General features: G+C 47.3%; 1 protein-coding gene across 11 annotated transcripts in view; it reads left to right on the top strand.

The window, feature by feature from the left end:
- The window catches only part of LOC110511365 (centrosomal protein of 192 kDa), an 88,388-nt gene that overhangs the window by 23,120 nt on the left and 43,727 nt on the right, over nt 1-21,541 (top strand). For 10 of the 11 annotated variants that reach the window (XR_016491536.1, XM_090219259.1, XM_090219249.1 and 7 more), the window contains exons 11-20: nt 159-451; nt 721-870; nt 2,682-2,937; nt 8,552-8,695; nt 14,961-15,250; nt 15,721-15,862; nt 17,722-18,084; nt 18,228-19,106; nt 19,788-19,914; nt 20,038-20,212. Coding sequence is in view for 10 of the 11 variants with exons in the window: in XM_090219259.1 (XP_090075385.1) it covers nt 159-451; nt 721-870; nt 2,682-2,937; nt 8,552-8,695; nt 14,961-15,250; nt 15,721-15,862; nt 17,722-18,084; nt 18,228-19,106; nt 19,788-19,914; nt 20,038-20,212 (2,819 nt within the window). In the remaining variant the exon portion in view is untranslated. Of the gene's footprint in view, nt 1-158; nt 452-720; nt 871-2,681; nt 2,938-8,551; nt 8,696-14,960; nt 15,251-15,720; nt 15,863-17,721; nt 18,085-18,227; nt 19,107-19,787; nt 19,915-20,037; nt 20,213-21,541 lie in introns of those variants that run through there. The other variant, XM_090219271.1, reaches the window with a different exon arrangement.

Raw genomic sequence — 21,541 nt, 5'->3', positions numbered from 1 at the left:
TCCTGGTCCACGCCCCTACCTTTTCTATTTTTAAGGTGTCTGATCAACAGATTAGATAGATTAGGGCCTAATGAATTTATTTAAATTGACTGATTTCCTTATATGAACATGCCGACCTCTGAGTGGATGTTGGTAACCGGTCATCTGTCCTTCGCCAGGAGGAGGAGGAGACGGAAGCAGTGGGAGTGAGGAGGGAGGGAACGATGGCGTGTCCACTCTACCCCTCTCCTCCTCGGCCCAGACCACCTACGATGTGCTGCGGGGGCTGGGGATCCTGGGGGCCAGCGTGCCGGGAGAGAATGCCCAGGACCCTCACACTCTACTGGGGCTGAGCCGGGGCAGCCTGATGGGGGACCGTGTGGGGCCGGTGGGGACTGGAGAGACCAGCGCTGGGCCCCAGAGGATGTCCCCTGTCAACTGGAGTATGGCCTTAGACAGACAGGAGGCGCTGGTGAGTCTTCTGTTGGCCTTTTTCCATTACAACACCAGTGTGGACCTAGACTGTGTACATGGCAGGAGTTGTACCTAAGAGGCCAGGAGTTCCTCCAGGTCAGGTCACGCTGTCAGGAAAAACTCCTGGCCGCCCACTACCCCGTGTTCTGTGCTATTTACCGGATGTAATACGGTCACCGGCAGTGATATTGTTACATACAACAGACACTTGGATAATCTTGTCCCCTCCATTAATGTGTGTGTGTGTGGGGGGGTTTGGTTCTGCAGGATGCCATGGACAGTACAGAGTCTACGGTGGCAGGGGAGGGTCAAGGTGTCTTGGATTCTATATATCTGAGGACTGGTGCTGGACACTGGAGACCCCAGGACATGACCTCTCACCTCCAGACCACACAGAGCAGCTTCCACCTCTCTCAGGTACACTGACAAACCATTACATGTAGGACATGCTGCCCCTCGAGGTTAACCAATACATTTAGGACATGCTACCCCTCGGGGTTAACCAATACATGTAGGACATGCTGCCCCTCGAGGTTAACCAATACATTTAGGACATGCTACCCCTCGGGGTTAACCAATACATGTAGGACATGCTGCCCCTCGGGGTTAACCAATACATTTAGGACATGCTGCCCCTCGAGGTTAACCAATACATTTAGGACATGCTGCCCCTCGGGGTTAACCAATACATTTAGGACATGCTGCCCCTCGGGGTCAACCAATACATTTAGGACATGCTGCCCCTCGGGGTTAAAGGACATGCTGCCCCTCGGGGTCAACCAATACATTTAGGACATGCTGCCCCTCGGGGTTAACCAATACATTTAGGACATGCTGCCCCTCGGGGTCAACCAATACATTTAGGACATGCTGCCCCTCGGGGTTAAAGGACATGCTGCCCCTCGGGGTCAACCAATACATTTAGGACATGCTGCCCCTCGGGGTCAACCAATACATTTAGGACATGCTGCCCCTCGGGTCAACCAATACATTTAGGACATGCTGCCCCTCGGGGTTAAAGGACATGCTGCCCCTCAGGGTTAACCAATACATTTAGGACATGCTGCCCCTCGAGGTTAACCAATACATTTAGGACATGCTGCCCCTCGGGGTTAAAGGACATGCTGCCCCTCGGGGTTAACCAATACATTTAGGACATGCTGCCCCTCGAGGTTAACCAATACATTTAGGACATGCTGCCCTTCGGGGTTAACCAATACATTTAGGACATGCTGCCCCTCGGGGTCAACCAATACATTTAGGACATGCTGCCCCTCGGGTCAACCAATACATTTAGGACATGCTGCCCCTCGGGGTTAACCAATAAATTTAGGACATGCTGCCCCTCGAGGTTAACCAATACATTTAGGACATGCTGCCCCTCGGGTCAACCAATACATTTAGGACATGCTGCCCCTCGGGGTTAAAGGACATGCTGCCCAATGGGGTTAACCAATACATGTAGGACATGCTGCCCCTCGGGGTTAACCAATACATTTAGGACATGCTGCCCCTCGGGGTTAACCAATAAATTTAGGACATGCTGCCCCTCGGGGTTAAAGGACATGCTGCCCCTCGGGTCAACCAATACATTTAGGACATGCTGCCCCTCGGGGTTAACCAATAAATTTAGGACATGCTGCCCCTCGGGGTTAAAGGACATGCTGCCCCTCGGGTTAACCAATACATTTAGGACATGCTGCCCCTCGGGGTTAAAGGACATGCTGCCCCTCGGGGTCAACCAATACATTTAGGACATGCTGCCCCTCGGGTCAACCAATACATTTAGGACATGCTGCCCCTCGGGGTTAAAGGACATGCTGCCCCTCGGGGTTAACCAATACATTTAGGACATGCTGCCCCTCGAGGTTAACCAATACATTTAGGACATGCTGCCCCTCGGGGTTAACCAATACATTTAGGACATGCTGCCCCTCGGGGTCAACCAATACATTTAGGACATGCTGCCCCTCGGGGTTAAAGGACATGCTGCCCCTTGGGGTTAACCAATACATTTAGGACATGCTGCCCCTCGGGGTTAAAGGACATGCTGCCCCTTGGGGTTAACCAATACATGTAAGACATGCTGCCCCTCGGGGTCAACCAATACATTTAGGACATGCTGCCCCTCGGGGTTAAACATTTCAAGAATCCCAACATCTCCTAGTTAAATTAAGGTAAAGGTACACAATTATACAGTGTTAGTGAGTTTTCTCCTTCTGTACCAGGTGCTTCCTTCGCTTAGTGATGATGAGGAGGAGGGGAGGGGGAGGCCTGCTGCCCTGGGGCCAAGAGGAGGTCCATGTGGGGACTCCTCTGCACCTCCTGGTCCTCCTGGCCTGTCAGACATGAGTCAGGGTGAGAAGGATCTCCTCTACATCTCTCTGGAAGCGAAGTACCTCTCTCAGAGCTTCCAACAGGAGGACTCCTCTCACTCTGACAGCGACTGGAACCACTGTCCTGATAACCTGGACTTCCAACCGGGTAAGTCCCAAACGGTTCCCCATGTAGTGTCCCCAGTACAAACTGCTCCCTGTGTCGTGTCCCCGGTACAAACTGCTCCCTGTGTCGTGTTCCCTGTACAAACGGCTCCCTGTGTGGTGTGTCCCGGTGCTAACGGCTGCCTGTGTGGTGCCCCGGTGCTAACGGCTGCCTGTGTGGTGCCCCGGTGCTAACGGCTGCCTGTGTGGTGCCCCGGTGCTAACGGCTGCCTGTGTGGTGCCCCGGTGCTAACGGCTGCCTGTGTGGTGCCCCGGTGCTAACGGCTGCCTGTGTGATGCTAACGGCTGCCTGTGTGGTGCCCCGTCAGCTGCCCCCCCGGGTGGATCCCCGTCAGCTGCCCCCCTGGGTGGGACCCACTGGGACTCACTCCATTGTCATCCTGTTCCTTCCTGGATCAGATGATGATGATGATGATGATGATGTGTAAATAAACAGCTTAACACCAGATTAGCATCCATCAAGTATTATGCATAATCATTGAAGAACCACGTTAATGGCGGTATAGATTTAGGTTTTTAAGTATCAACGTAAGGTGACTCTTTCGGTTAGAAGAGCTTGATTTTGCAATCGTTTACATTTTGGGGATTTGTGTTTTTTACATTTTGGGGATTTGTGTTTTTTACATTTTGGGGATTTGTGTTTTTTACATTTTGGGGATTTGTGTTTTTTACATTTTGGGGATTTGTGTTTTTTACATTTTGGGGATTTGTGTTTTTTACATTTTGGGGATTTGTGTTTTTTACATTTTGGGGATTTGTGTTTTTTACATTTTGGGGATTTGTGTGTTACATTTTGGGGATTTGTGTGTTACATTTTGGGGATTTGTGTGTTACATTTTGGGGATTTGTGTTTTTTACATTTTGGGGATTTGTGTTTTTTACATTTTGGGGATTTGTGTTTTTTACATTTTGGGGATTTGTGTTTTTTACATTTTGGGGATTTGTGTTTTTTACATTTTGGGGATTTGTGTGTTACATTTTGGGGATTTGTGTGTTACATTTTGGGGATTTGTGTTTTTTACATTTTGGGGATTTGTGTTTTTTACATTTTGGGGATTTGTGTTTTTTACATTTTGGGGATTTGTGTTTTTTACATTTTGGGGATTTGTGTGTTACATTTTGGGGATTTGTGTTTTTTACATTTTGGGGATTTGTGTTTTTTACATTTTGGGGATTTGTGTTTTTTACATTTTGGGGATTTGTGTGTTACATTTTGGGGATTTGTGTGTTACATTTTGGGGATTTGTGTTTTTTACATTTTGGGGATTTGTGTGTTACATTTTGGGGATTTGTGTGTTACATTTTGGGGATTTGTGTGTTACATTTTGGGGATTTGTGTGTTACATTTTGGGGATTTGTGTGTTACATTTTGGGGATTTGTGTGTTACATTTTGGGGATTTGTGTGTTACATTTTGGGGATTTGTGTGTTACATTTTGGGGATTTGTGTGTTACATTTTGGGGATTTGTGTGTTACATTTTGGGGATTTGTGTGTTTTACATTTTGGGGATTTGTGTTTTTTACATTTTGGGGATTTGTGTTTTTTACATTTTGGGGATTTGTGTTTTTTACATTTTGGGGATTTGTGTTTTTTACATTTTGGGGATTTGTGTTTTTTACATTTTGGGGATTTGTGTTTTTTACATTTTGGGGATTTGTGTTTTTTACATTTTGGGGATTTGTGTTTTTTACATTTTGGGGATTTGTGTGTTACATTTTGGGGATTTGTGTTTTTTACATTTTGGGGATTTGTGTTTTTTACATTTTGGGGATTTGTGTTTTTTACATTTTGGGGATTTGTGTTTTTTACATTTTGGGGATTTGTGTTTTTTACATTTTGGGGATTTGTGTTTTTTACATTTTGGGGATTTGTGTTTTTTACATTTTGGGGATTTGTGTTTTTTACATTTTGGGGATTTGTGTTTTTTACATTTTGGGGATTTGTGTTTTTTACATTTTGGGGATTTGTGTTTTTTACATTTTGGGGATTTGTGTTTTTTACATTTTGGGGATTTGTGTTTTTTACATTTTGGGGATTTGTGTTTTTTACATTTTGGGGATTTGTGTTTTTTACATTTTGGGGATTTGTGTTTTTTACATTTTGGGGATTTGTGTTTTTTACATTTTGGGGATTTGTGTTTTTTACATTTTGGGGATTTGTGTTTTTTACATTTTGGGGATTTGTGTTTTTTACATTTTGGGGATTTGTGTGTTACATTTTGGGGATTTGTGTGTGTTACATTTTGGGGATTTGTGTGTGTTACATTTTGGGGATTTGTGTGTTACATTTTGGGGATTTGTGTGTTACATTTTGGGGATTTGTGTGTTACATTTTGGGGATTTGTGTGTTACATTTTGGGGATTTGTGTGTTACATTTTGGGGATTTGTGTTTTTTACATTTTGGGGATTTGTGTTTTTTACATTTTGGGGATTTGTGTGTTACATTTTGGGGATTTGTGTGTTACATTTTGGGGATTTGTGTTTTTTACATTTTGGGGATTTGTGTTTTTTACATTTTGGGGATTTGTGTGTTTTACATTTTGGGGATTTGTGTTTTTTACATTTTGGGGATTTGTGTTTTTTACATTTTGGGGATTTGTGTTTTTTACATTTTGGGGATTTGTGTTTTTTACATTTTGGGGATTTGTGTTTTTTACATTTTGGGGATTTGTGTTTTTTACATTTTGGGGATTTGTGTTTTTTACATTTTGGGGATTTGTGTGTTACATTTTGGGGATTTGTGTGTTACATTTTGGGGATTTGTGTGTTACATTTTGGGGATTTGTGTGTGTTACATTTTGGGGATTTGTGTGTTACATTTTGGGGATTTGTGTGTTACATTTTGGGGATTTGTGTTTTTTACATTTTGGGGATTTGTGTGTTACATTTTGGGGATTTGTGTGTTACATTTTGGGGATTTGTGTGTTACATTTTGGGGATTTGTGTGTTACATTTTGGGGATTTGTGTTTTTTACATTTTGGGGATTTGTGTTTTTTACATTTTGGGGATTTGTGTGTTACATTTTGGGGATTTGTGTTTTTTACATTTTGGGGATTTGTGTTTTTTACATTTTGGGGATTTGTGTGTTTTACATTTTGGGGATTTGTGTGTTACATTTTGGGGATTTGTGTTTTTTACATTTTGGGGATTTGTGTTTTTTACATTTTGGGGATTTGTGTTTTTTACATTTTGGGGATTTGTGTTTTTTACATTTTGGGGATTTGTGTTTTTTACATTTTGGGGATTTGTGTTTTTTACATTTTGGGGATTTGTGTTTTTTACATTTTGGGGATTTGTGTTTTTTACATTTTGGGGATTTGTGTTTTTTACATTTTGGGGATTTGTGTTTTTTACATTTTGGGGATTTGTGTTTTTTACATTTTGGGGATTTGTGTTTTTTACATTTTGGGGATTTGTGTTTTTTACATTTTGGGGATTTGTGTTTTACATTTTGGGGATTTGTGTGTTACATTTTGGGGATTTGTGTGTGTTACATTTTGGGGATTTGTGTTTTTTACATTTTGGGGATTTGTGTTTTTTACATTTTGGGGATTTGTGTTTTTTACATTTTGGGGATTTGTGTTTTTTACATTTTGGGGATTTGTGTTTTTTACATTTTGGGGATTTGTGTTTTTTACATTTTGGGGATTTGTGTTTTTTACATTTTGGGGATTTGTGTTTTTTACATTTTGGGGATTTGTGTTTTTTACATTTTGGGGATTTGTGTTTTTTACATTTTGGGGATTTGTGTTTTTTACATTTTGGGGATTTGTGTTTTTTACATTTTGGGGATTTGTGTTTTTTACATTTTGGGGATTTGTGTTTTACATTTTGGGGATTTGTGTTTTACATTTTGGGGATTTGTGTGTTACATTTTGGGGATTTGTGTTTTTTACATTTTGGGGATTTGTGTTTTTTACATTTTGGGGATTTGTGTGTTACATTTTGGGGATTTGTGTTTTTTACATTTTGGGGATTTGTGTTTTTTACATTTTGGGGATTTGTGTTTTTTACATTTTGGGGATTTGTGTTTTTTACATTTTGGGGATTTGTGTTTTTTACATTTTGGGGATTTGTTTTTTACATTTTGGGGATTTGTGTGTTACATTTTGGGGATTTGTGTGTTACATTTTGGGGATTTGTGTGTTACATTTTGGGGATTTGTGTGTGTTACATTTTGGGGATTTGTGTTTTTTACATTTTGGGGATTTGTGTTTTTTACATTTTGGGGATTTGTGTTTTTTACATTTTGGGGATTTGTGTTTTTTACATTTTGGGGATTTGTGTTTTTTACATTTTGGGGATTTGTGTTTTTTACATTTTGGGGATTTGTGTTTTTTACATTTTGGGGATTTGTGTTTTTTACATTTTGGGGATTTGTGTTTTTTACATTTTGGGGATTTGTGTTTTTTACATTTTGGGGATTTGTGTTTTTTACATTTTGGGGATTTGTGTTTTTTACATTTTGGGGATTTGTGTTTTACATTTTGGGGATTTGTGTTTTTTACATTTTGGGGATTTGTGTTTTTTACATTTTGGGGATTTGTGTTTTTTACATTTTGGGGATTTGTGTGTTACATTTTGGGGATTTGTGTTTTTTACATTTTGGGGATTTGTGTGTTACATTTTGGGGATTTGTGTTTTTTACATTTTGGGGATTTGTGTTTTTTACATTTTGGGGATTTGTGTTTTTTACATTTTGGGGATTTGTGTGCCCAGGAGAAGTGTTTTCATCCCGTAACATAAGGAGACAATAAATGCTACACTGCATTTCTGAGGTCTCTATTCAACTACTGTCTGACAACTAGACCCAGGATCCTTACAGGGGTCATGTTTAATATCTGATGTAACAACTAGACCCAGGATCCTTACAGGGGTCATGTTTAATATCTGATGTAACAACTAGACCCAGGATCCTTACAGGGGTCATGATTAATATCTGATGTAACAACTAGACCCAGGATCCTTACAGGGGTCATGATTAATATCTGATGTAACAACTAGACCCAGGATCCTTACAGGGGTCATGATTTAATATATGATGTAACAACTAGACCCAGGATCCTTACAGGGGTCATGATTAATATCTGATGTAACAACTAGACCCAGGATCCTTACAGGGGTCATGTTTAATATCTGATGTAACAACTACACCCAGGATCCTTACAGGGGTCATGGTTAATATATGATGTAACAACTTACACTGCTATAAATTCATGGACAGAAAATAAATGTTTTATGACTTGATTTTGGACCGATCCGTCAAGACACCAACCACGATACAGGGTGAAACAGGTTTTAAATCAACGGGTGAATTTGATTGAATATCGCTATGATCCAACCTCATCTTAATGACTTGAAAACAATTGTCTGATTTTTATTGTTAATGACTTAACAGCTGTACCAAGTTGTCCAGCTGTAGTAAATCCTCACTGGTACCCTGGTTTATAGAACAGGGTCTCCATCAGGTCTGTGTGGTTCATTGTCCTCCCTGTGTGTGTGTGTGTGTCTGTGTTCTAGCCTCTCACAGTGTGGTCTACCAGAACGAGGTCTGTGTGGTTCATTGTCCTCCCTGTGTGTGTGTCTGTGTTCCAGCCTCTCACAGTGTGGTCTACCAGAACGAGGAGGGGAAGTGGGTGACTGATCTGGCTTACTACTCGTCCTTTGAGAAGGAGGTGGATGGAAACCAGCTGCCGGAGGTAGCAGACCAGTTCCAGGCTGAGGACTTCGTTCCAGGCAGTAAGTAGAGGGGCTATTGTCAAACTGTTCTTTTAGCTGTACATGGAAATAGGGATTTGTGTATTGTCATTTTGGTTCTAACTAGGGGTTGGTGTTCCGCACCGTAACGTTGGTACCAAAGATCCATTATTAAAACTGCTTGTTTGGATCCTGAATGCTGATTGAACGAACAGCGTTCCAAACTGTGTTCTATTGGCCGTTAAGCTCCATCTGAAAATGATCACCGTGCCTCGTCAGAATATCATGTTGCTGTCCCAAATGATCACTGTGCCTCATCAGAATATCATGTTGCTGTCCCAAATGATCACCGTGCCTCGTCAGAATATCATGTTGCTGTCCCAAATGATCACCGTGCCTCGTCAGAATATCATGTTGCTGTGCCTCGTCAGAATATCATGTTGCTGTCCCAAATGATCACCGTGCCTCATCAGAATATCATGTTGCTGTGCCTCGTCAGAATATCATGTTGCTGTGCCTCGTCAGAATATCATGTTGCCGTGCCTCATCAGAATATCATGTTGCTGTGCCTCGTCAGAATATCATGTTGCCGTGCCTCATCAGAATATCATGTTGCTGTCCCAAATGATCACTGTGCCTCATCAGAATATCATGTTGCTGTCCCAAATGATCACCGTGCCTCGTCAGAATATCATGTTGCTGTCCCAAATGATCACCGTGCCTCATCAGAATATCATGTTGCTGTGCCTCGTCAGAATATCATGTTGCTGTGCCTCGTCAGAATATCATGTTGCCGTGCCTCATCAGAATATCATGTTGCTGTCCCAAATGATCACTGTGCCTCATCAGAATATCATGTTGCTGTCCCAAATGATCACCGTGCCTCGTCAGAATATCATGTTGCTGTCCCAAATGATCACCGTGCCTCATCAGAATATCATGTTGCTGTGCCTCGTCAGAATATCATGTTGCTGTGCCTCGTCAGAATATCATGTTGCTGTCCCAAATGATCACTGTGCCTCGTCAGAATATCATGTTGCTGTCCCAATCATCTCAACTTCCACATTATTTCCTCTCTTCCAGCCTAGCGGTTAGTTTGCTACAGCCGGGGGTTACTATCAGCCTAGCGTTTAGTTTGCTACAGCCGGGGGTTAGTATCAGCCTAGCGTTTAGTTTGGTACAGCCGGGGGGTTACTATCAGCCTAGCGTTTAGTTTGCTACAGCCGGGGGTTAGTATCAGCCTAGCGTTTAGTTTGGTACAGCTGGGGGTTACTATCAGCCTAGCGTTTAGTTTGGTACAGCCGGGGGGTTAATATCAGCCTAGCGTTTAGTTTGGTACAGCTGGGGGTTACTATCAGCCTAGCGTTTAGTTTGGTACAGCCGGGGGGTTACTATCAGCCTAGCGTTTAGTTTGGTACAGCCGGGGGGTTAATATCAGCCTAGCGTTTAGTTTGGTACAGCCGGGGGGTTAATATCAGCCTAGCGTTTAGTTTGGTACAGCTGGGGGTTACTATCAGCCTAGCGTTTAGTTTGGTACAGCCGGGGGTTACTATCAGCCTAGCGTTTAGTTTGGTACAGCCGGGGGGTTAATATCAGCCTAGCGTTTAGTTTGGTACAGCTGGGGGGTTAATATCAGCCTAGCGTTTAGTTTGGTACAGCCTGGGGGTTAGTATCAGCCTAGCGTTTAGTTTGGTACAGCTGGGGGGTTAATATCAGCCTAGCGTTTAGTTTGGTACAGCTGGGGGTTAGTATCAGCCTAGCGTTTAGTTTGGTACAGCCGGGGGGTTAATATCAGCCTAGCGTTTAGTTTGGTACAGCCGGGGGGTTAATATCAGCCTAGCGTTTGGTTTGGTACAGCCGGGGGGTTAATATCAGCCTAGCGTTTAGTTTGGTACAGCTGGGGGTTAGTATCAGCCTAGCGTTTAGTTTGGTACAGCTGGGGGGTTAATATCAGCCTAGCGTTTGGTTTGGTACAGCCGGGGGGTTAATATTAGCCTAGCGTTTAGTTTGGTACAGCCGGGGGTTAGTATCAGCCTAGCTTTTAGTTTGGTACAGCTGGGGGGTTAATATCAGCCTAGCGTTTAGTTTGGTACAGCCGGGGGGTTAATATCAGCCTAGCGTTTAGTTTGGTACAGCTGGGGGTTAGTATCAGCCTAGCGTTTAGTTTGGTACAGCTGGGGGGTTAATATCAGCCTAGCGTTTGGTTTGGTACAGCCGGGGGGTTAATATTAGCCTAGCGTTTAGTTTGGTACAGCCGGGGGTTAGTATCAGCCTAGCTTTTAGTTTGGTACAGCTGGGGGGTTAATATCAGCCTAGCGTTTAGTTTGGTACAGCCGGGGGGTTAATATCAGCCTAGCGTTTAGTTTGGTACAGCCGGGGGGTTAATATCAGCCTAGCGTTTAGTTTGGTACAGCTGGGGGTTAGTATCAGCCTAGCGTTTAGTTTGGTACAGCCGGGGGTTAGTATCAGCCTAGCGTTTAGTTTGGTACAGCCGGGGGGTTAGTATCAGCCTAGCGTTTAGTTTGGTACAGCTGGGGGTTAATATCAGCCTAGCGTTTAGTTTGGTACAGCCGGGGGGTTAGTATCAGCCTAGCGTTTAGTTTGGTACAGCTGGGGGTTAATATCAGCCTAGCGTTTAGTTTGGTACAGCCGGGGGGTTAGTATCAGCCTAGCGTTTAGTTTGGTACAGCCGGGGGGTTACTATCAGCCTAGCGTTTAGTTTGCTACAGCCGGGGGTTAGTATCAGCCTAGCGTTTAGTTTGGTACAGCCGGGGGGTTAATATCAGCCTAGCGTTTAGTTTGGTACAGCTGGGGGTTACTATCAGCCTAGCGTTTAGTTTGGTACAGCTGGGGGTTACTATCAGCCTAGCGTTTAGTTTGGTACAGCCGGGGGTTACTATCAGCCTAGCGTTTAGTTTGGTACAGCCGGGGGGTTAATATCAGCCTAGCGTTTAGTTTGGTACAGCTGGGGGTTAGTATCAGCCTAGCGTTTAGTTTGGTACAGCCGGGGGGTTAATATCAGCCTAGCGTTTAGTTTGGTACAGCTGGGGGTTAATATCAGCCTAGCGTTTAGTTTGGTACAGCCGGGGGGTTAATATCAGCCTAGCGTTTAGTTTGGTACAGCCAGGGGGTTAGTATCAGCCTAGCGTTTAGTTTGGTACAGCCGGGGGGTTAATATCAGCCTAGCGTTTAGTTTGGTACAGCCGGGGGGTTAATATCAGCCTAGCGTTTGGTTTGGTACAGCCGGGGGGTTAATATCAGCCTAGCGTTTAGTTTGGTACAGCTGGGGGTTAGTATCAGCCTAGCGTTTAGTTTGGTACAGCTGGGGGGTTAATATCAGCCTAGCGTTTGGTTTGGTACAGCCGGGGGGTTAATATCAGCCTAGCGTTTAGTTTGGTACAGCCGGGGGTTAGTATCAGCCTAGCTTTTAGTTTGGTACAGCTGGGGGGTTAATATCAGCCTAGCGTTTGGTTTGGTACAGCCGGGGGGTTAATATCAGCCTAGCGTTTAGTTTGGTACAGCCGGGGGTTAGTATCAGCCTAGTGTTTAGTTTGGTACAGCTGGGGGTTAGTATCAGCCTAGCGTTTAGTTTGGTACAGCTGGGGGGTTAATATCAGCCTAGCGTTTAGTTTGGTACAGCCGGGGGGTTAATATCAGCCTAGCGTTTAGTTTGGTACAGCCGGGGGGTTAATATCAGCCTAGCGTTTAGTTTGGTACAGCTGGGGGTTAGTATCAGCCTAGCGTTTAGTTTGGTACAGCCGGGGGTTAGTATCAGCCTAGCGTTTAGTTTGGTACAGCCGGGGGGTTAGTATCAGCCTAGCGTTTAGTTTGGTACAGCTGGGGGTTAATATCAGCCTAGCGTTTAGTTTGGTACAGCCGGGGGGTTAGTATCAGCCTAGCGTTTAGTTTGGTACAGCTGGGGGTTAATATCAGCCTAGCGTTTAGTTTGGTACAGCCGGGGGGTAGTATCAGCCTAGCGTTTAGTTTGGTACAGCCGGGGGGTTAGTATCAGCCTAGCGTTTAGTTTGGTACAGCTGGGGGTTAGTATCAGCCTAGCGTTTAGTTTGGTACAGCTGGGGGTTAGTATCAGCCTAGCGTTTAGTTTGGTACAGCCGGGGGGTTAATGTCAGCCTAGCGTTTAGTTTGGTACAGCTGGGGTTAATATCAGCCTAGCGTTTAGTTTGGTACAGCCGGGGGGTTAATATCAGCCTAGCGTTTAGTTTGGTACAGCCAGGGGGTTAGTATCAGCCTAGCGTTTAGTTTGGTACAGCCGGGGGTTAATATCAGCCTAGCGTTTAGTTTGGTACAGCCTGGGGGTTAGTATCAGCCTAGCGTTTAGTTTGGTACAGCTGGGGGGTTAATATCAGCCTAGCGTTTAGTTTGGTACAGCTGGGGGTTAGTATCAGCCTAGCGTTTAGTTTGGTACAGCCGGGGGGTTAATATCAGCCTAGCGTTTAGTTTGGTACAGCCGGGGGGTTAATATCAGCCTAGCGTTTGGTTTGGTACAGCCGGGGGGTTAATATCAGCCTAGCGTTTAGTTTGGTACAGCTGGGGGTTAGTATCAGCCTAGCGTTTAGTTTGGTACAGCTGGGGGGTTAATATCAGCCTAGCCTTTGGTTTGGTACAGCCGGGGGGTTAATATCAGCCTAGCGTTTAGTTTGGTACAGCCGGGGGTTAGTATCAGCCTAGCTTTTAGTTTGGTACAGCTGGGGGGTTAATATCAGCCTAGCGTTTGGTTTGGTACAGCCGGGGGTTAGTATCAGCCTAGTGTTTAGTTTGGTACAGCTGGGGGTTAGTATCAGCCTAGCGTTTAGTTTGGTACAGCTGGGGGTTAATATCAGCCTAGCGTTTAGTTTGGTACAGCTGGGGGGTTAATATCAGCCTAGCGTTTAGTTTGGTACAGCCGGGGGTTAATATCAGCCTAGCGTTTAGTTTGGTACAGCCGGGGGGTTAATATCAGCCAAGCTGTCTGCCTTTCTGATGTTTCACTTTGGAATTTAGCTCTCTTTAGTACCAGACATGAACGGTGCCCAGAATAACTTTTTTCTGAGTCAGGCGAAATCACGCATCAATGTCATCATCACGGACTTACCCAAGTAAATGCCAATAGAACACCAGCTCAAACGAATGCAGCCACTGTCCTGTCATTCCGGGTTCAATGTTTGACGTGACTGAGTCAGCTGAAAAATGTCTGGCTAGCAAGCGACCAGAAGGTTATCCAGCCTGAAGGAATGAACAGGCCTTTTCCAGAGAAACTATGCTGAAATAATTAACGACGGGGTCTGTAGCAACGTGCCCCAAATCACTAACAACCACATTTTCTCTTCCTGTGAAATAATCCAAATAACATTTCAATGAAAAGATGTTATCGTTGTTTAATATGTCGGTAACAGTCTTATAAAACGCGAGGAGTCACCCGAGGCAGTGCTGCATGGTAAATACAGTCTCAGGTAAATGGGTTGACTGGCCGAACCCCAGGTAAATGGGTTGACTGGCCCTACGCTGTTGTGACGGACCGAACCCCAGGTAAATGGGTTGACTGGCCCTACGCTGTTGTGACGGGCCGAACCCCGGGTAAATGGGTTGACTGGCTCTACGCTGTTGTGACGGGCCGAACCCCGGGTAAATGGGTTGACTGGCCCTACGCTGTTGTGATTGGCCAAACCCCAGGTAAATGGTTTGACTGGCCGAACCCCGGGTAAATGGGTTGACTGGCTCTACGCTGTCGTGACGGGCCGAACCCTGGGTAAATGGGTTGACTGGCCCTACGCTGTTGTGACGGGCCGAACCCCAGGTAAATGGGTTGACTGGCCGAACCCCGGGTAAATGGGTTGACGGGCCGAACCCCAGGTAAATGGGTTGACTGGCCGAACCCCAGGTAAATGGGTTGACTGGCCGAACCCCAGGTAAATGGGTTGACTGGCCCTACGCTGTTGATGGGCCGAACCCCAGGTAAATGGGTTGACTGGCCCTACGCTGTTGTGATGGGCCGAACCCCGGGTAAATGGGTTGACGGGCCGAACCCCGGGTAAATGGGTTGACTGGCCCTACGCTGTTGTGACGGGCCGAACCCCATTTACCAGGGACTGTATTCACCATACAGCAATGCCTCGCGTGACTTATGGCTTCAATCAGTGTTGGGAAGAGTCCAGATCAGCAGTGTGCTGGAGTTGTCCTGTTTTATTGTGTTCCAGGTAACGCCATAGACAGATCAGCAGTGTGCTGGAGTTGTCCTGTTTTGTGTTCCAGGTAACGCCATAGACAGATCAGCAGTGTGCTGGAGTTGTCCTGTTTTATTGTGTTCCAGGTAACGCCATAGAGAAGATCATAGAAGACCAGAAGGAGTTTGAGAAGGAGAACCAGTTCATGCAAGAGGAGGTGATGGAGCCTGCCTCCACCAGTCCAGGTCTCCTATCTGACACTTCCTGGAGACTCCCAGCCAGCAGCCACATCCTGATGCGGGCCAGCCAGGTGTCCCAGGAGCTGGACAGAGGGAACCAGAGCTACCTCCGTCTGTCTCTAGGGACCTTCTTCCAGCAGCGCTCTGAGGCCCTGGGCTGTCTAGGGGAGGACCGGGAGGACGATACAGTCAAACGGGTATGGGACTTGTTCAGTGTCCTGTTGATGCTGCTCTGCAGGCCGCCGCTCTGCAGGCCGCCGCTCTGCAGGCCGCCGCTCTGCAGGCCCCCGCTCTGCAGGCCGCCGCTCTGCAGGCCCCCGCTCTGCAGGCCCCCGCTCTGCAGGCCGCCGCTCTGCAGGCCGCCGCTCTGCAGGCCCCCGCTCTGCAGGCCGCCGCTCTGCAGGCCCCCGCTCTGCAGGCCCCCGCTCTGCAGGCCCCCGCTCTGCAGGCCGCTGCTCTACTCTTTCACTATTCACGTAGTCTCTTAGGGTTGGTGTCCTTTTAGTTCAGGAACACAAGGCTTCGTCTCAGTCCGGGAAACCTGCCCGCGGTGCGTAGGGGATAGAAGGGAAGCCATGTTTGAGACTACCACTGAGGGTTTAAGGCTGTGATTTTTTTCCCATCACCCTTCTGACTTGACCAGTTTGTTGTTGTATCTTCTCTCCAGCCGTCGTTTGGGTACGTCATCACCTCTCCAGAGAAGAGGGAACCGTTTCCTCTGATTCAACCATCAGACTTCCTCTCTCAGGACAGCTCGGTCCACAACGACACCCTCACACACACTGACCACGACCGCACCATGAACACGGGTACGTACCGTCTGGACATCCCAGACACTTATTCCTGATTCCCACTGTGAGGCCGGCCAGGCCAGCCGGTAAGACACTTATTCCTGATTCTCACTGTGAGGCCGGCCAGGCCAGCCAGTAAGACACTTATTCCTGATTCTCACTGTGAGGCCGGCCAGGCAGTAAGACACTTATTCCTGATTCTCACTGTGAGGCCGGCCAGGCAGTAAGACACTTATTCCTGATTCTCACTGTGAGGCCGGCCAGGCAGTAAGACACTTATTCCTGATTCTCACTGTGAGGCCGGCCAGGCAGTAAGACACTTATTCCTGATTCCCACTGTGAGGCCGGCCAGGCCAGCCAGTAAGACACTTATTCCTGATTCTCACTGTGAGGCCGGCCAGGCAGTAAGACACTTATTCCTGATTCTCACTGTGAGGCCGGCCAGGCCAGGCAGTAAGACACTTATTCCTGATTCTCACTGTGAGGCCGGCCAGGCAGTAAGACACTTATTCCTGATTCTCACTGTGAGGCCGTCCAGGCCAGGCAGTAAGACACTTATTCCTGATTCCCACTGTGAGGCCGTCCAGGCCAGGCAGTAAGACACTTATTCCTGATTCTCACTGTGAGGCCGGCCAGGCCAGGCAGTAAGACACTTATTCCTGATTCTCACTGTGAGGCCGGCCAGGCAGTAAGACACTTATTCCTGATTCTCACTGTGAGGCCGGCCAGGCCAGGCAGTAAGACACTTATTCCTGATTCCCACTGTGAGGCCAGGCCAGCCAGTAAGACACTTATTCCTGATTCCCACTGTGAGGCCGGCCAGGCCAGCCGGTAAGACACTTATTCCTGAATCCCACTGTGAGGCCGGCCAGGCCAGCCAGTAAGACACTTATTCCTGATTCTCACTGTGAGGCCGGCCAGGCCAGCCAGTAAGACACTTATTCCTGATTCTCACTGTGAGGCCGGCCAGGCAGTAAGACACTTATTCCTGATTCTCACTGTGAGGCCGGCCAGGCAGTAAGACACTTATTCCTGATTCTCACTGTGAGGCCGGCCAGCCGGTAAGACACTTATTCCTGATTCTCACTGTGAGGCCGGCCAGGCAGTAAGACACTTATTCCTGATTCTCACTGTGAGGCCGGCCAGGCCAGGCAGTAAGACACTTATTCCTGATTCCCACTGTGAGGCCGGCCAGGCCAGGCAGTAAGACACTTATTCCTCATTCCCACTGCGAGGCCGGCCAGGCATTAAGACACTTAATCCTGATTCCCACTGTGAGGCCGGCCAGGCAGTAAGACACTTATTCCTGATTCCCACTGTGAGGCCGTCCAGGCAGTAAGACACTTATTCCTGATTCTCACTGTGAGGCCGCCCAGGCAGTAAGACACTTATTCCTGATTCCCACTGTGAGGCCAGGCCAGGCAGTAAGACACTTATTCCTGATTCCCACTGTGAGGCCAGGCCAGGCAGTAAGACACTTATTCCTGATTCCCACTGTGAGGCCGGCCAGGCCAGCCGGTAAGACACTTATTCCTGATTCCCACTGTGAGGCCGTCCAGGCAGTAAGACACTTATTCCTGATTCCCACTGTGAGGCCGTCCAGGCCAGGCAGTAAGACACTTATTCCTGATTCCCACTGTGAGGCCGGCCAGGCAGTAAGACACTTATTCCTGATTCCCACTGTGAGGCCGGCCAGGCCAGGCAGTAAGACACTTATTCCTGATTCCCACTGTGAGGCCGTCCAGTACATTCTGACTTGGTTTGGCATAATTTTTCTTACTTGATCACTGTCATCTTTATTCCTCATTTTAAACTCATCAGTCATATTCAGAGTATCACGCATGGTGACTGATACTTCCAATGTGTTGTTATTGTAGAGGACTTGGACAAGACTGTGGAGGCAGATCCAGACAGGGTATCACCTACAGGAGATGACGAGCCAGAGCCTTGTGAATCAGCCTCTTCCCCCCTCCCTCAGGCCCTGCTCTCCCCCAGCCAGACCCTTCCCTCAGCCTCCCCCCTCCCTGAGGCCCTGCTCTCCCCCAGCCAGACCCTTCCCCCAGCCTCCCCCGGCAGCCTGGGCCCCAGCCCCGGCACAGACCAATCTAACCTCATGTTGTCTATCAGCACCATTGCCTCGGCCATCGCAGATGCCTCCATCTCCTCCGAGCCCTCCCAGCTGGCTGCCATGATCATGGAGCTGTCAAAGAGGAGTAGGGTACAGAGGCAACACCAGAAAGGTGTGTCGAGTACCCCATATTCATACTACATCTGACATGTTACTCTTTACTTCTGTGTGTCTGTTGTGTTTATTGGAAGGTGATGTATGCACCACTTCACCAGGTCATGAATAATGTAAAGGAGATTTGATTCTGTTTCCCAGCCTCTGTCCTGGAAGAGCAAACACCCAGCCCTAATCAGGTTCAACTGGACCAGCCCAGCCCTAACCAGGTTCAACTGGACCAGAGAATCCTACTGGAGACTCTACAGAGGAGCCAGTGTGCCGGGGACCTGCTGGAGACTCTACAGAGGAGCCAGTGTGCCGGGGACCTGCTGGAGACTCTACAGAGGAGCCAGTGTGTCAGGGACCTGAGTGCCTTCGACATTGAAAAGTACCTGAAGCAGACCGAGGTATCCACCAGCAGCGACAGCGACCAGCCAGGCTCCTCCCACTACACTTTTGACTTCCTCGGCTGGGCCGACAGCCTCAACTCCCACAGGAAGTCCCAGGCTGCATCACTTGTTGTTACTGTGGAGAACGAGAGCTCGGGTTATCAACACCAGGCTACCGAATACCAGGCTAGCACCAAGGGAGATATCTCCTCTGGCGTAGAGGCTAAGGCAGGTTTGACACAAGGTTACCCTGCTGCTATGACCCGTCCAGTCTCTGCTGGGCTACATCCAGGTTCTGGTCAGAGTGGAGTAGGCCCAGCTAACAAGACGGAGGCGAGGAGGAGTTCCATCCCCCGTCCCAGGGCCAGTTCCATCCCTACAGCCTCTGGTAAACCAGGGAGGAAGTATGTGGGCTCTGGTCAGTTCTCCTCAGGGCCGCTGTCCCTCAGAGACATCACATCCCCCTCCCAGAGAACCAGGAGGAGCACAGTGAAGACCCACGCTACAGGGAGCAGTACAACACAGCAGGAGAAACCCAGTGGCCTGGAGAAGAGTGTTGGAGAAGCTCCTCCCAACACTGTGGCCAAACATGTTGGTTTTACTTCCTCGTGTCACAGCCCCCAGCCTGCTGCTGCACACAGGACGTACGGTCAGTCTCTGGTCCAGTCAACAACCTTATTCAGCTCTTCAACTCATTTAAGAGAGGAATTAACATGTTTGTTAAGCTTAGCTTAGTTTCGATCCCATTCTTTTCCTGGTCCTTCCGGCCAGATTGGGACATCTGGTTTTTCAATGTTGATTATAGTTTATTTGAGGTGATTTCCTGGTCTTGTGTTCTGCAGATAATGATAAAGGAGGATTTAGTTAATTGGCTAAGGAGTGTATTAATGTCCTGGTCAGGTGATGTTCTCTGGTTAGATTGTATTAATGTCCTGGTCAGGTGTTGTTCTCTGGTTAGATTGTATTAATGTCCTGGTCAGGTGTTGTTCTCTGGTTAGATTGTATTAATGTCCTGGTCAGGTGTTGTTCTCTGGTTAGATTGTATTAATGTCCTGGTCAGGTGATGTTCTCTGGTTAGATTGTATTAATGTCCTGGTCAGGTGTTGTTCTCTGGTTAGATTGTATTAATGTCCTGGTCAGGTGATGTTCTCTGGTTAGATTGTATTAATGTCCTGGTCAGGTGTTGTTCTCTGGTTAGATTGTATTAATGTCCTGGTCAGGTGTTGTTCTCTGGTTAGATTGTATTAATGTCCTGGTCAGGTGTTGTTCTCTGGTTAGATTGTATTAATGTCTTGATCAGGTGATGATAGTAATTTGTTGTTCTCTGTAGATGTGTCTCCAGGTACTCCTGTGCATCATGCCGGAGGACCAGAGCAGAGCCAGTGCACCTTCAGACCCTCCACCTCTCCTCTCACCCACTCCTCCCCCTCACAGACCTCCTTCCCCAGCCAAGAAGGGTACACGGCTGCTTCAAATCAATCAATTATTAAATCAATCCGATGTGTCAGGTTGTTGCCCTCTACTGTGTAACTCTACTTCCTAAATCTTCTATTTCTCTCTGGTTTCTGGTGCCTCGACAGGACTGTGTCGCCCCCCTCCCCCAGTGTAGGGGACAGGAGACGTCCCAGTGATCTCACTCCTCCCCAGTCTGAGTGGAGCTGTTCCAGTCCCAGCCTCAGCAGACTGACATACATCTCTCTGAATGACAGCACGGCTCTCAACACAACCGGCGTCCCAACTCCTGACAGACACAAGGTATAGTAGGCAGGGACTGGACCTCGTACGGGCTTCTTTCAAATACTCCTTTCCATGTCTCAGTGAGATTCCATCAGGCAGTTTACAAATGACCAAGAGATCAATCACACGTCGTCTGACCGAGGGCCGGAAGTGATCAGGAAGTGATCAGGACGGCTCCTGAAGCTCACCTCAGTATGACTTTAATTCCTGTCTTCCTGCTTAACAGTTCAGTTTAAACCGTGAGGTCAATGGAGTCCATAGTGTTCGGTAGCGAAATGAAAATGTGTTTTCTACTTCTGTCTCCGGTGGTAGCTAACGTGACACGGCTAGCCATCCCGACCGGGATAACCCATGCCGTGAGGCTTAAGCTAACTTGGCTAGCCCGCTAGAACGCTACATCTGCCAATGCGCAGTTCCCTTTGGCTAGCCTGCTGGAAAGCTTCATCTGCCAACGCGCAGTTTCCCTTGGCTAGCCCGCTGGAAAGCTTCATCTGCCAACGCGCAGTTTCCCTTGGCTAGCTTTCCATACCTGGAGAGGTGGAATCGCTACCGTTTCTCTTGTTGAAAGACAGGGGAAAGCACACACTTTCTCTGCATAGCTTTGTGCTAGCCAACTAGACTAACGCTAGCTAGCTTATGGCTACAACTGGGATAGTAATGTGGGGCGGCAGGGTAGCCTAGTGGTTAGAGCGTTGGACTAGTAACCGGAAGGTTGCAATTTCAAATCCCCAAGCTGACAAATCTGTCGTTCTGACAGTTAACCCACTGTTCCTAGGCCGTCATTGAAAATAAGAATTTGTTCTTAACTGACTTACCTAGGCAAGTCCACGCTGCAAAGCTAGCCACTCCAACCACAGAGACTGTTATCCCTGCAAAGGGGAAATCGAGAGGCACCTCTGTGCTCCCAAAACCCTGCCTGGCGTGCAGCGGCTCATTTCCATGCGCACGCTCACAGGTAAAATAGGAGTTCACTCAACCCCGAAATGCCCTCCGTACCACAGCTCATCCCCGACTCTCGTTCAAGTACCCGAGGCAGGAGGACACATTTCCAGTCGCCACCAAGCACTGTCCCCAAACCACCGTGTGTTAACACTGCCCATATCAACAACAAGTATCTGTTGCATACAAGTGTCTTGGATCCCAGAAGGTGCTCTGGCTCCACTAACAGACCAGTGTCTTGGAGGACTCAGTGAAAATACAACATGTCACATGTGAGGGAACAGGACTCATCCTCTACCTTGATACTCTCCTCTCTAGCCTCAGTGAGGGAACAGGACTCCTCCTCTACCCTGATACTCTCCTCTCTAGCCTCAGTGAGGGAACAGGACTCCTCCTCTACCCTGATAC

Source organism: Oncorhynchus mykiss, chromosome 3, assembly GCF_057628025.1.
Source record: "Oncorhynchus mykiss isolate SJ-2025 chromosome 3, ASM5762802v1, whole genome shotgun sequence".
Lineage (NCBI taxonomy): Eukaryota > Metazoa > Chordata > Actinopteri > Salmoniformes > Salmonidae > Oncorhynchus > Oncorhynchus mykiss.
This window is presented reverse-complemented; position numbering and strand designations above follow the sequence as displayed.